We start from the raw sequence: 14,846 nt of genomic DNA on the forward strand, positions 1-14,846 counted from the left end.
TACAAAACTTCAGACAAGAGATCTGCCTTTCAGATACTGTTATTTCAGTTCTGGCTCCTACAGAGGACTCGGGGTGTTCTGGAAAACAGTTTTTTCAACAGCGGGTGGAACCCTGGCCCCGCTGCCAGCAATGGGTGCATGCCGCCGATTTTAATGTGGCTGGGACTGCATCTCAAAAGTTGAGATTAGAACCCAGGCAAAGCTCAAAGAAGCCAAGATCTTCTTCAGCGTCAGTACTCAAGCCTTAAAGAATCCTCCAGGATGCTGCTTTGCTTTCAATTAAAACCTGCTTTTGTAAAGGTCTGTGCATTAATATAACAAATGGGATCACAGCGTGTACAATCCACCTTGAAATCTGCCGAGACCATGTCATACATTTTTTCCTGTTGGTACCAATGTGTTTCCCCCTTGCTTTTTCGAAATAGCTTCATTTTCTTCTGTAATGAAAACTACTTTCTTTGATGTTTCTAACAGCAGGAAATAATTTCACAACTGAGTGTCATTCTCCTGCAGGTAAAAAATGTAATAGCTTGTGGGAGTGCCAGTTACAACCTGAAAAATGTTTCTTGGCATTAGCATGCCTAATTGAACTCTCTCCAGCCTGGCGAAATAAAAGATTTGGAGCTCAGTTCTGTGTTCCACCCAGGCTACACTAGGTCCAGGAAAGGGAAATGGGGATAAGGAAGGTGATTTCAAGTCACCTTTAGCATCTCCTGTTGTGAGCCTGGCCAGTTCCCAGCTGCCTCAACATCCTGAAAGCTGTGTGAACTTACACTCCTCTGGCTTGGGGTTTCTTCTACCACTAAGAAAAGCAGTTACAATTTGGCAAAATTACCTGAGCTGCCCTGGTCAACAGAAAAGAAGCAGGATTAGCAGCTTTTGACCCAAGTCCTAGTTAGAGGGCTGGAGAGAGGAGCACATTCAAAAGTGAGATACTAATTAGGTACATTTTCACATCCCCTTGAGAGAACGACTGGTTCAAGGGACCAGGAAAAGTTCTCATCAGCTTGTAGCCTCCCCAAACCAGCCATTTCTTCAGGCAATGCTAATTCCACTTCACGCCTCAAAGGGCTGTACAGCCCATTAGACTCATCTATCCCAGAATAAAATGTTTTCTCTTAAAATCAATTACTGCATGGACTCGTACTGAAGAGGTCCCTCAAGCCTGCCTGTCTAAGGACGTTCCATGAGCTCCAGCACCCCAGCACCCCAAACTGCTCCCACGTTAGATGTGGAAGGGGAATGACACGTCACCTTGGCTGCCCCGGGCAGACACAGGCGGGTGGAAGCAGCGTTAGCCCTGGTGTGGTCTGCCAGGGTGCCCCAGCACCCTCCAGGTTGCTGCAAGAGCTTCTGGTGGGGAGGACAGGAGACAACGCTTCTCCCGCTGCCAAGGACCACGGGCTCCCGCAGAGGACCAAAACCAGCTATAAGTGTCACAGTTCAACTGCTTTTCATCAAATCTTGCTGTGAAAGCAGCAAAGGGAGTCAGCCATAATCTTTGTTAGGAGGCTAAACTCAGAATTACTTGAAACGAGTGCTGGTATACAAGCCAGATACCTTTCAATATCAAGAGCATAGCCATAATGTATCAGGTATCACTTTACGGGGCGAGTTTTAAATACGTTCTACATGTTGAATCATATATTCACATACTGAAATGGACAGCATGTTTAATGAGTAGCCCAGGTGGCTACTGTAGATTTTGATTTAAAACAAGATTGCCAAGACCAAAACTTATTTGCCAAAATGGAAGTCTCTTCGGGTGCTCCCTTTATACCACTTCAGCTGCCCACCATTACCGAAGCAGAAAAATGTCATATACAGGATATATATTTATATAAACTCACTGACTGTTTTTTTCCATCTATATTCTGCAGTATAGATGGTCTATATTTGGAGATACTCCAGACCAAAAGGAATGAATATTGCTTTGATCCCTTAAGCTGAAACCAAAAAATTTCTGTTTATAGCTGGTCCAAGATTGCTATACGTATATTAGATACATAAATCAAACCTCCCCAAAGTGGTAAACAAGCAACCAAAATTTTATGAAATATAACCTGGCATAACCAGTTAGATACTTTATTTGTCTGGTAGCCCCATAAGTATGTTAGATGTCTACACCTCACACTTCATAAGTACTTTCAGGTAAAACTGGAGGTATTAAATAGCTACAAGACACTGTGAAGATACACTTTTTTAATGGAGTGATGCTTTGAGACTTTAATTTTTAATGTCATTAAAATATTTCATTACTTCTAAATTACTTCAGGGATGAGGGAAAGAGTTGGTATACTGAAGAGTAGCAGGCAAGGAAAGCAGTCAAGTACATCTGACCTCTCTGGCTTTCATATTGTTCACAGGCGCAAAGATTGAAAAAATACTGAAAAAAGTATAAATCATGCTGCATGAAGGGATCTGAACTGAATTAGTGACACAACAAATTATAAAGAGGTAGAGCAGCAATCTATTTAAAAAAAAGAGTAACTGTCCTTACTCACAGGTGCGATTTGATATTCTGGTTTTCAGAATATGGTCATAAAGCACAGCTCTCCCACCCACAACAAGGAAAACACTTAAAGATGGATATGATACTATCAAGAAACAACGGCGATGGCTTAAAAGCTCCTATTCCACAAAAAAATTCAAGCACGTGAAAAATGAGTTGCTCCTGTTCGGCAGGAGCCACTCTGCAAACCCCATTCTCCCTTATTCCACAGTTATGGCCAGAGGTCTGAATGAATCGGCACCAGGCACAAAGGCATTGCCTACGTGGAGCGCTTTGCCTTTTCGGTGCCGGCCTAGGTGAAGAGCACCTAGTGGGACACCAGGAGCAATTGCTGGTGATTTCCAGGCAGTCACCGCAGTGGCCAAACTGCCCTTTGAGACTGCAAGGCAGCCCAGATGTCATCCTTCCGTAACTAATAGGTGAGCGCAAGCAGGGGATTTTTTTTACTGAGACAGGACGAGTTGATTAGATAGTTGCTGGGGAGGATAAGATGACATCAGATGTGGCTTCAAGTCCCACTTACTCTGTCCTATGGGTGGGCTGCTGCCACCCAGAGCGATCCCGCTGCACTCCCTGACCCACAGCAACAGGATTCCTGCCCCTCGCGTGGGCTGGACTCGGCTACTGGACCTGGGGAATGTGGTTCTGTGAGCTGTCCCAGTGGAAAACTACGTGGGTTTTGCTATTTTTGGCAGGTTATTTTTCCATTGGCCTGCTCTGCCGCTCCATAATCAATCGATATGACTCAAAGGAAGCAGCAAGAGCATGTGGCTAAGGGCAAGACGGATCAAGGCCACCCTTTCCATGGGAGCCTGCAGCTACATCAGATTAAATGTCATGTGAAACCAGTCTCTGCGCCGGTGGTGGTAAGGTTGCCTCCACAAAATGCATATAGCAGAGACCTAAAGAGGCTTCCAGCCTGACTCACAGCTTCGTGCTCCTGTGCTGTGTGTTTTGAGGCACGCCGGTTGAACGGTTTGAACAGAGGGTCTTGGCCAGCACCCGTCCCACAAGACGTGCTTTCTTGAGCCCTTCTGCTGCATACTCTCTCGACTGCCCAAATACTGAGACATATACGAAGACAGTAGTAGTCCACTCCTGATTTCTACAAGGGCTTCATTTTGTCAGCACAGAACATAGAGCAGATGACCTTTTCTTCAGGCAGTGAGCTAAGGCAGAGATAGGAAAGGGCAGCTCACGCGGGCTACGCTCCATCAGCGTGACCCCTCAGACAAACCTAAGTATCGGTGTAGACACAGAAAAGGGACTTCTTCTGGTTACCATTTCTGATTACCACCCTTAGAGGGAACTGGTGGTGGTTAATTTTTTGGAACTGCGTAAGGTAATTTTTTTACTATTATATATTGTTACCATGACTGTTACGTCTATGAATTCTTTCTTGGTCTATAGTTCTTGTGGTCAGCCACAGAAGGATTCTGATAGCCTGCTGGATGCCAAAGGGAAGTATATCTGGGTCTGGCTGGCTGAGGAGATCTTCAAAGTCAACTTTAAGTATCAGCGCAGATGTACATGGTGGCTTCTACAATTACTTCTGATTATCTGTCAGAGGACTGGTGTGTGTCTGTGTCCAGAACAGGGGACGGAAGAGAGACAGGGGTAAAGACTAAACCACTAATGCTTTGTCAGGGAGAATGAGCATTGCTGAAAAACCTAAAATCTCTCTCTCAGACCACATGGTTCCTCTGTTCCTCCAGGAGAAACCTGAAGTAGATAAGGCTGAGGAGCTTCACCCTTCACCCCTGAGCCACAGTCCCATCTCTCCAGCAGAGACCAGCCAAAGGCAGGTTTCAAAGTGCTGTCAGAGAAGTCGTTGCTGGATTTTGGAGAGGTAAGGCAGAGAGGTAAGCCAGAAAGATTGCCTGTCTCTTATGCTTTTCTAGTAAGACAGCTATAGACTAGGTTTAGATTTTATCTGTATTCTCCTCCTTCCGTAGATAACTACTGGCTTCTCTCAAAACCCAAATTTGGGCATGGCTTTTTGTTTTGGTTTGTGTATGCTTCTGGGTTGGTTTGTTGAAATTTTGCTCCTTACAGCATAGATATGTGGTAAAAATGCACGCTATATGAAGAAAACCTTGTCACAAAAGATGTGTTGTGCACAACTTTAGTGAACTGAACTAATTAGGAAAAATTCCTTAGACCTGTCTATCATGTAACCAATAATAACTTCTGTTAAGAAAAATCATTTTCCTGGGGTTGAAAAGCAAAAGGCTGCTACTCAAGCTCCAAAACATTCATTTGTAAGCCTAATTCAGTGAGTATCATGCTGTTTAAAATAGAATGACTAAATGTCCTTTTTTTAAAAACAGTGCAGTGAATTGTCTTTAAATTCTCCCTGAAAGACAATCACATTCAGATGTTCCTTGGCACCAATTAGTTTCAATGCAGCCATTTCAAAGGCATTTTTTCTTCAAATAGCATGGTATGTTATATAAAGTTATGTGGCTATTGGAAAGGAACTCACGTACTGCATTAAGGTGAGGGTCCAGAATACTACTGGGATACTTAGCAGCCAGTGCTAAATCACAGTTCAGTGAGGTCACATAATCAAATTCCAGATTATCCCTTTTATTACATTCAACTAATAAATCTTTGGAAACTAGAGTCTGACAAGTTCATCACAGCATTTTAACTTTTCAGTGGTGCGTGTAGAATACATATACATATAGAATCTTACAAAAGCAAAAAAAAAAAAAACCAAACCCAAACCGGCAGCAAGTCCGCAATAAGAAAGGAAGAAAAATTAGTTTTAATGTCAGATGCCACCAGACTGAAAAGTTATGCTGAAAGATGTGCCTCCATTTTTAATTTGAACCTTCTCAACTGAAGTAGAGCAGTTTATCATTTAGTTCCAGCAAAGAGATTTGCACATCAGACGCTTCACTGCATTATGGATGGGGCAATGTTAAATATGTTTTCACTGCAGTTCCACAGGTCACTGGCATGGGCATAAGCCAAGACCATACGGTTAAGATTATTGCAACATAGCTATCGGTCATGCAGCTAGCTCTACGGTAACTATCAGCATTTAACGCTTAGGTAATACGGTTTCATTATTGCAAACGAAATTAAAGAGCCCTTTCCTGTATAGAGACAATCCAAGCAACAGTCCGCACCATTCCACCAGGCTGTTAATTGAACTTCTTTCCACCAGGATTCAAAAGGAGGAGAGGGTTAAGGGAACTCACTGATATAGCAACATGGTTGAACGCAAACCTACGCTGCGGAAGACTTACCATCATCCAGGTACATCTGGTCCAATTCCTCAGGTTCTCGCTTGATCGTTACAGGAATAGGGGCCAAATTATGATTACTTTCCTCATGCAACTCTGGCAATGACAGTGGTTGGGTTGTTGGAGACTCATTTCTGTGAACCTTCGGCAGTTGCTGCTGCTGTTGACCCATTATGGATGAGTGAGTTGGACTGCAGGACTGCAAATAGGTTGGCTCTTGGGTAACAGATGGAACTGGAGAAGAGGGACTGTTGGGATAGAGTGTTTGTTGATAACCAAGGGGACAGCTACTGCTCAGATGTTGACTCACCTGCGGCTGCAGCATGATGTGAGATGATTGCTCGGGGGAGCTTGGGTGCACAACTATAGACCTTGGCACTTCTTGTATGGTGGGGACACCTCCAGCGGGCTGCTGAAGTCCGAGGTGACTGTGGCCCGGGTTGGGGATGCACTTGTAAGGAGAGGACGAAAGGTCGTGCAGCTTGGGGCTTGCATTGGGAGAGGGTGACATCACGGCGTTTCTCTGCTGACAGGAGGCAAAGCCAGCCACGAGGCACGAACCAGGATCAGGGGGCATCATGATCTGCTGGCTGTAGTACGGTTTAGAGAGAGGGCTTAAGCCTTGGTTCATTGGTCCACAGGTTTGAGCAGGCTCATAGTCATCTGTGGGTTCTGTTTTTATAATTGGAACTGTTAAAAGAAAAAAGTTTTAAATAAACATGAGTTGCGTATTGGTATGATCAAGTTGGCTTGTGGCTAGGATACCCTTTGCAAAACAAACAACGGCTTGAATAAGACTCTGTGTGTCTTTTGCCTAGTTCTCCCACCCTATAAAAAAAAAATGAATGAGTCATCAGCACAAGAAAGTCACAGCTGGTTCTAATATTGAAAAGGACTATTTTCTTTGGACTCTCCTCCAGCACTAATGTGCTATAAAAATCTATTTGCAAATAGCTGTGTTTCAGTGGAAGCTTTGGACCCAAGGGCTCCATGGATTTGTAGTAATCAAAGCAAGAATTTTAACTTGGATATACTACTGCATTTCTACGGCTACCGATGGCCCATTTGATAAATGTCTGCACATTCGGTAAACTGGAGCATAATAAGGTGGAGATGGGGCTCTCAGAGTTCAGTGAAAGTAAAATTGCGAAGATACATGACAAACTACTATGTACAAGAAGTTTTCAATTACGAGGGTATTTTTGAAAGAGTAGGATTTGATTTATTTAGTTTTTACATTATTGCGTTTAATCTTACTAACCAGCCAATGGGTGTAAAATATTCAATAAGCTGCATCCAACTCTCGGTGATTCCAAGTTGGATCCAAACTGCTAAAGCCAGCTCCGAACAAATGTTAACTCAGCCTCTGGCTACCAAGAAAAACTGACTCCCATTCTAGACCTCTGCTTGCCCTACCCATTGTCCCGAAAGAAGGTCTAATTGAGCTGTCAAGCCATGTCTCCAAATCCCACCAGCACGTGGACAGAATGACTGTCTATGAGCATCAACTCAGTCATGACAAATGTAGAGCTGCTTTCTCAAATCAGAGAAGAAATCCTTCCTCAAATCACAGCGTCTTCTTCACATCGGCTTTCCCTCTCAAATCAGAGAGAGGTGCCTTTGCTGCTTCTCCTACAACATATGCAGTGCATAGGTAAAAGACACCCACTTTCTCTTTCAGGAAAATTATAAATAATAGGGCCAAGCTAGTCTGCAGATGTATTTTTTCTAGCCAGATGCAACTCTAATGCATACAACAATTGAGTATGGATGCAGAGTGGCATTTATCTTCTTTCCCAAAAAGAAATCCACAGGAGCAGCCATTGCTTAAAGGTGCTGTTGGAAATTTACAGTGACACCAGAGAGTATCTTTCAGAATATTAGAATAACTGACCCATTGTGGCACTAAGTTATTAATGAAACATCTTTGCACAACTCAGCTCAGAGCACATGCATGTTGTGTGAGTGTCTCTGACTGTATTTTTATTTGCATGTGTTTTACAAACACCCTTACACATTCTCCAGCCATTTACTATGTTCGTGTATGAGTCTTTTGAACCCCTAAAAATGCACGTGTGTGCATGTGTACATATAAAATCTCTTTTAACACTCACAAATTTCGCTGCTGGTGAATGCACTTCACTACCCTTGTTTTACAGTCCCCTAGCCTCTTGTTAACTTTGCTCCTTTTATGTTCTTTTACATATAGATGCTTGCAACACTTGTTTCAAGATTTCTAGCACCCCTAGTAAAAACATGCCTATATATGTAACAGATGCACAGGTGCTGCTCAAGATGAATGTGCTAAGGATAATGGACTGTCATTGGATTCCTCATAATCTTATTTTCACCTGCTCGTGTGCTGCACACTGGCTAGCAGGGCTACTAATGCACTTGGTTGCAGAGAAGCAGATTCCAGGTTCAGTGACAGCTTTATAAAACCAATATCACACCCTTTATGAAAATGCAAGACCAAAGAAATGCACCTAGATAAACATAGCAGCTCAGATATTGTAAGAAAATACCTTTAACAAGTTCCTGAGCTAGCAAATATTCTCACATGTTTTATATTAGGTTCACTGTACTAGCACTAACCACAGCACAGCTGGAAATATGATGGTTGTTGAACACTGAATTTTCCCAATATATCACTGTTATAGAAACACCTGTGCTAAATAATTCCAACCTCAACCACTTGCAATTCAACTCCAATAAACCTTGGAGTTGTCTGACTTGTTACAACCTAGGGAAAGGTTATAGCCCTGGTGGCAGGCAGGCTGGAGACTTTAAAGGCGGCAGGTTCCTGAAGTCAGGCTGGTTTTAAATTGTAGCTCTTCTATGGCACATCTTTGCTACTTGGTTTACCAGGCACATTTTTGTTACTTCACTTTGAATTTTTTCTTTATAAAAGCAATGCTGGGGGTCTATTTGCAGGTCTGATTAGGAGCTATGAACATTGGGAATCTGGTTTCTCACATGTTGCTACACTGAGATACACCTGCCGCAACCAACAGAGGATAACCCGTAAAGTCGTACTCTGCACTGGGCGAAGGACTGATGGGTGGAAGGGACTCTATTCCAGACCTGTTAGTCCAAAAACTCTCTTGGAGATGGTGACAGTCACCAAGGACACTCCTGGCTGCCCAGAAATTCAGAGTTCAGAGGGAAAATAGAGACTGGTGTTAATTACATGACCAGCCAGGGTAAGTCAAGGTAGCTTGTTTGCTGATGGCAGGTTGGTAGCCAGACAGGGAAACAAGAAGGATGGATATGAAATTAAGTGGGACCTCCGTTTTATTTGACATCTGTTTACATTGTCCCCTTGTGCTGATTTGAACCGATACTCCTGAGCATCTGTTATTTCATGTAATGGGAAACAAATTGTCTTTAAATGCACAGGTACTACCTGCGCCTAGGCTTAGGGGTGTCAGAACTTGTTCAAGTGAATTGTCCTCATGACCTTTTTTAATGTGTTCTTTCAACACAGTAAAAAAGTCTCCCCTTGCTAAGTATCGTATATTTTGTTTGTATGCTAATCTCATCACTAGAATAGATATCACACTGAAAGACAGAAAAAGTACTAATGCTGAAATGATGAAGGGATTTGTATCTGACTTTTCAGTGCTTTGCCATTTGTATAGACATTTAACACTGTGCAGAGTGAACGTAAGGATCTTACCAAGCTGGGATGGCAGCCACTCTCTCCCCTTTAAAAAAGTGTAAATGTCTTTACAGGGTACCACTTTGGACAAGGAAGCTCTGTAGGATTTTTTTTTAATTTTTTTTTTTTCCTGGAGAAACCATTACTAATGACCCAGATGATCTGGAATCAGACCTGCAAAGCTAAGCATGTCAGCAGAAACTTAAGACATTAACACTTCCCTTTCTGGCTAGACCTCAACTTTTGTATTTTGCATGAAAAACAATATTACTTGACTTGTGGACTATAGATATACCACAAATTGCTACATTACATCAGTTAACAGTTTGTTTATGACACTCTATCCTGTATCCGCTTCTCCCCAGACTACATAACTTCACCAAATGGAGTAACAAAGGCCAAAAATCTTTGCTGATGTTTGTATTTCCAAACTGAACTGAAACGAGCTATGGGTCTGACCTGATCGTTCTGAAAATACTTTGATTGTGTCAAAAGTTGGTGTAAATCCCCTTATATTCCTTCTTTAAAAGGGCAACCATTTACTTCCACTTTGCAAAAGGCCGCAGAGGGCCCAAGGCAGGAGCTGGGGGTCTTTCAAGGCACACCTTCCAAAACCAATTACCTGTCCTCACTGGCTACCCACTTACCATCACGGTGCCTACGGCGTTACTCGAATGAGTTAAAATACCTGCACGCAATAAGGCTACCAGTTCCTAACACACGCTTCCCACTGCCTTACTGGCTTTTGGGGAGCTGAGACCCTCAGCTGGGGCGAGCAGCTCCAGGTGACTTCTTAGAGCAGCCGAGGACACAAACCTTCTGTGCCCACCTTCACCATCTTCTCCCAGGCAGGACCCCAGTGGGTTCCTCCAGAGCAGCCAGGGCTGATCACCGGCCAGCCGGGGACTAGAGTTACCGCTTACCTAGTGACTCATGCTTGATTAACTGCAAATCTTTACAGACCCGAGCTAGAAAAAAGGGTTTCATTCTCAAATACATCCCTGTGGAGGCACGGTAAGCTAGCTGTCATGACACATAGGCATTTCCACCATCACTCACTTGCACAAGTGACTAGTTCACACAGGAAGATGAGACGTGATTCAGAGAGTACAGTTAATTTTCACAGGATTAATATTTAACAGAGAACAGTATTAGCTTGACTAACTTGTAGCTCAAATATTTCAAATCTTAAATGACTTGGTAAAAACCTGCCAGCTGAAAGAGACGCTCCTAGCCACACAGCAGTTAACTGGAAAGCCCTACAGCTGTTCAGAATTTTAGCAGAAACCCGACTATTTCTTAAATTCAGCAGAGCCATATCAAATGGCAACAAGCATTCTGTCTCAAAGCTGCTCCGTGGTGCTGAGATAACACCCAGTCTTGCAGACTCTTAGCTGGCTAGAATGAAAAATTGTGACTGAATTTGCCATACACTGAGATTTGCCAGTAATAAATTGCAGCAACGAAGCCAGAATTTGTGAAATTGTAAACAGAAAAGATGATGCAGTTTTACACGCGCTCAGACTCAAAAGTAATGCTACGTGTTTAAGAGACCCTACCCTGCTGAAGGATCAGGCCCGTGCCATAAAAAGGAAAAAATAAATGCAAGTTTAGTTCGTATGGTGAATTTTTAAATGCTTGTTACTTCACAATGCATTAGGTTGGCCAACAGACACTTTTAAATAGTCCTCTATTTTTAATATTAAAATTTGACAGAGCTCACAGTTCTAAATTAGTCTGATAAGCAACTTAATCTGTGCTAATTGGTTTTCAATGGTTTGGTGAGGCCTTCTTAGACTCTGGACTCACGTCATTATGTCATCTAATTTAATACGAAGTTCTGAGAACTGTGCGTTGGCAGCAGCCCTGGCTATAAATCAAAGCTTCCTACTCAGAGAGAGCAGGGTTATGACATCATACCGAGGCACTGGGCGAAAGACAATGGTCCTTCTGTGTGGGTCTGAATCTGGGAGAAATATTTCAGCCAGTTCTGCAAGCCCACGTTTAAATGAAAGGCCTTTCTAGCAGGTAAAAAGTTAATATATCAAACCTTGAAGAAAAATAATAAATCATGCGCATTCAGTAAAGGGAGTCAGAAAGTGCTTAAATATAAATTACATGTATTTTTTGACAATTCTAACAAGTCTGTTTGCTTTTACACTTTAGCAATCCAGATGGGTTTTTAAACTTTTTTTGGGGGGTGCTATTAAAATATGTGAACTGAGAAAATATAATCATATAAATTAAACAGATGTTTATCCTGATTAACATTAAACTAACAAATTCCCATTTCCACGTAGTATTATCAATGCAGACATTTATGGCACTATAATATATTTATTTTACCCTTAAGTTTGATTGAACCTATCAAACAAAATAGCCACCTTTCATGGTGCAGACTATGATGTAGTTCCCTGGCACCGGCACGCAGGTTTTGGTAAGCATATGAAAATCAAAACACTACTTTTTTTTCATCATGTGCACACACACATTTCTTCAACTTCTGGACTAAACATCTCCTAATTGGTAAGACTTCGGGATGAGACTTTCAAAGAGGGTTGAGGACTTAGGTGGCTAAATCCCCATTACTGAGCTGAGCTCTGAAATGCCGTTTGTGCCTTCGAAATCCTCGCCTGTCAGTCAGTTTTGAGCCAGGCAGCACACCCTCCGCACCACAAAGCAGACCTTCTTTCAGAGGACGCTGGCGCAGGTCATCCCAACTGCTGCCGCCGCTCTGCCGCTGGCTGACCGGAGACACGGTTAGGGATGTGGACGCATCTCCACGTACAGCTTAGCCACTCCGGATTCACGCAAAGACAAAATCCTGGCCGCCGCGGCAGCATCGTCTGCATCCAGCAGGCTTGAGCGGAGCGAGGAGCTCATGGAGTCAGTCTGGTGTTGGGGAGAGGCAACGGGCTGGCTGCCCTCAGGAATTATAATCCCCCTGTTTTGTAACACCAGGGCAGCAGTGGCTGAGCAAAACTTTCTCAAACGTCCTGCCAACGTATCTGCAGCAGTGGCAATCCCAGTGACAAGGGACAGGCACTCAAACCCAGGGATCTTGTGAGACAGTCACGACAGGGGTCTTTGCAGATGCCGTCTGCGAACTGGGTATTTTTCCCTAGGCACCAACTCAAGCAAAACATTTTGTAAAGGTCAAGCTACTATCAAGCCTTTGCTTTTTAGTTAATAAAACCAGAGCACGGTGACTCAGAAACAAAGGGAGCCTCACGCGATCAAGAAGCTGTAGGCAGCACACGTGTGACTGGAGCTTTTATCTACGCAAGTATCTGAACTCACTCACGCACTCTTGCTAGTACGCTCCTACTGGTACTGCTCATCCGAAGGGCTACCTCTAACACATGCCTGCCTGCTCTCTTTGGGTTTATGTGTATATATTTTTATGGGATCAGATGCATATGTACAGTTTTATACAAGAATAGCCTCCAGGTAGATGGAAGCCTTGCGCATACATCTCAGCCTGTAATCTCGGACAGTGCCATTATCTGATTAGAAAGTGCTTTCCAGCTAACTAATTTACTAAATGCTTTTCAACAGCTGTTAAACTATTAGGTTATTCAATGCATATTTATGAGACAGAAGATTATATATGGTAGCTTGGTGCATACGCTGTTAAACCAGGTGGGGAGGAGTGCAAGGTAGGTGGAGGGCATTTGGGTTGTGTTAGTACAGCAGATAAGCATTAGCTTTCTTTCAAAAGAAAAGGGGAAGATTCTTAGAAGGCACAATTCATTTTCCATCGTAACACCTTATTAAATCCTACAAAGTTGAAAAGGACAAATCAAGACCTGTGGTATGCCCGCTCGGGCTGCTCTACTGCTGCTCCCACGGCGCGACACCCAGCTCCACCGCTGCCTTGAGCTGGAGGTTAATAACTGCGCCCAACGCCCGGGCTGCACCGGCCAAGGCTTTCTACGTCATTTCTGTCAGACACGGTAAAATTCACTGGGGTGAGGGTCTTTTCTGACGATGCGGCATAACATGACACCGCCAGCACCGACCTTACTCCTGCTCTCTCGACGAGCGGAGAATAGGAAAGCGGGGGCTGCGGGCAGAGGTCCCGCAAGGCAGCAGCGTGGGGGGCAGCCCCACGCTCCTCATCCCCGGCAGTCCTGTGGGCACGGGCTGGCAGGAGGGCATCCTCACCGCCCGGATCTGCCATCTCCAGAGAGGGCTTTGGAGCCAGCCGACCTCGGCCATCTCGGCTCTGACGTGTTTTTTCGTCTTTAGAGATGGATGCCGTCCCTCCCCCAGCCAGCAAAACACATCCTCACCCGTGCGTTCCACCTCCAGCAGCCACCGCCGCATCCCCTTTAGGATCAATCACTGGGCTAGGTTAATTATGGTGATCAGCCACTTGAGGAGAACAAAAATAAGCATCTCCTGTAATCCAGCCCATGTAATTCTAAACCCCGTTCTCTCTCATGCAAGTTCTACCTTTTGGCTTTTAAGCTAATTGGAAGATCCTGAAGCCCCACGCTTGCTAACATATGCATGTGAAATCACTGGCGAGTAAGGAAAGGAGTCCTCAAAATGCTCATGCAGAGGGGTTCAGTGACCGAAACCACAGGCTGGGTTTTGTCATCCGAAGGGGAATATTTGAAAAGGGAGGTACGGCCAAAAGACAACTTTACGTGCTGGAAGTTAACGATTATGGGTGATTATTGCTGCTGCGACGGAGCCTGCTGGTCAGACACAGTCAGGGGCTTCTATATAGCGCTTGTCCACTCCTGCCTGTCGCAGGGACATCCCACAGGTGATGTTCCTTCTTGGCCTTCCAGATGAAGATGGAGCACCGCACAGTGAGGCAGTTTTGCCTCTAAAGATCAAAACGACTGCATCTGCAGGTCCGATGCGGCTGGCCAGGTTTCGGCCGACAGCCGAAACGGGATGTCACCTGGACGAAGCGTGGGCAGCTCCAGTGGGGACCCAGCAACTGGGAGCAAAAGCACCCGAGGGTGTAACACTGATGAGTGTAATGTGTGGCTCCTCTGCAGACCTCACGTGGCTGCTGGAAGGGAGCGGAGGGGCTGATGCGCCCGGCGATGATGAATTTTGTGATCCTCTTAAATGGAAACAGGGCTCCAACAAAATCTCGCCTGCTTTTTGTTACTCCGTTAAATGTCGAAAGTTAACAACCAGCCACCTAGCAGCCAAAATTATATAAAATGTGACAGCGCATAGTGTAAAAATGAGCAATCACGATCCGTATTTTCACCTAAAATAAAAAAAAATACCTTGGGGCCAACCTTCCCCCCATCCCCGTCCCTCCTGTTGCCCTGCCCTGATCTGCGCAGGCTTTTTGGCAGCCCGGCTGCTCCCTGGGCTGGATGGAAACACTTCCAGCAGGTCCGAGGCTTCAGGCTTGGCTCGGCCAGGCTCGGTCCCCTCGCACACG

General features: G+C 44.4%; 1 protein-coding gene across 4 annotated transcripts in view; it reads right to left on the reverse strand.

The window, feature by feature from the left end:
• NFATC1 (nuclear factor of activated T cells 1) overlaps positions 1–14,846 on the reverse strand; it is a 160,275-nt gene that overhangs the window by 72,395 nt on the left and 73,034 nt on the right. For 2 of the 4 annotated variants that reach the window (XM_075052426.1, XM_075052428.1), the window contains exon 9: positions 6,077–6,456. In XM_075052426.1, coding sequence (XP_074908527.1) covers positions 6,077–6,456 — 380 coding nt within the window. Of the gene's footprint in view, positions 1–5,769; positions 6,457–14,846 lie in introns of all 4 variants that reach the window. The other 2 variants (XM_075052424.1, XM_075052425.1) reach the window with 1 other exon arrangement.

Source organism: Buteo buteo, chromosome 20 (genome assembly GCF_964188355.1).
Source record: "Buteo buteo chromosome 20, bButBut1.hap1.1, whole genome shotgun sequence".
In the NCBI taxonomy this organism is placed as follows: Eukaryota; Metazoa; Chordata; class Aves; order Accipitriformes; family Accipitridae; genus Buteo; species Buteo buteo.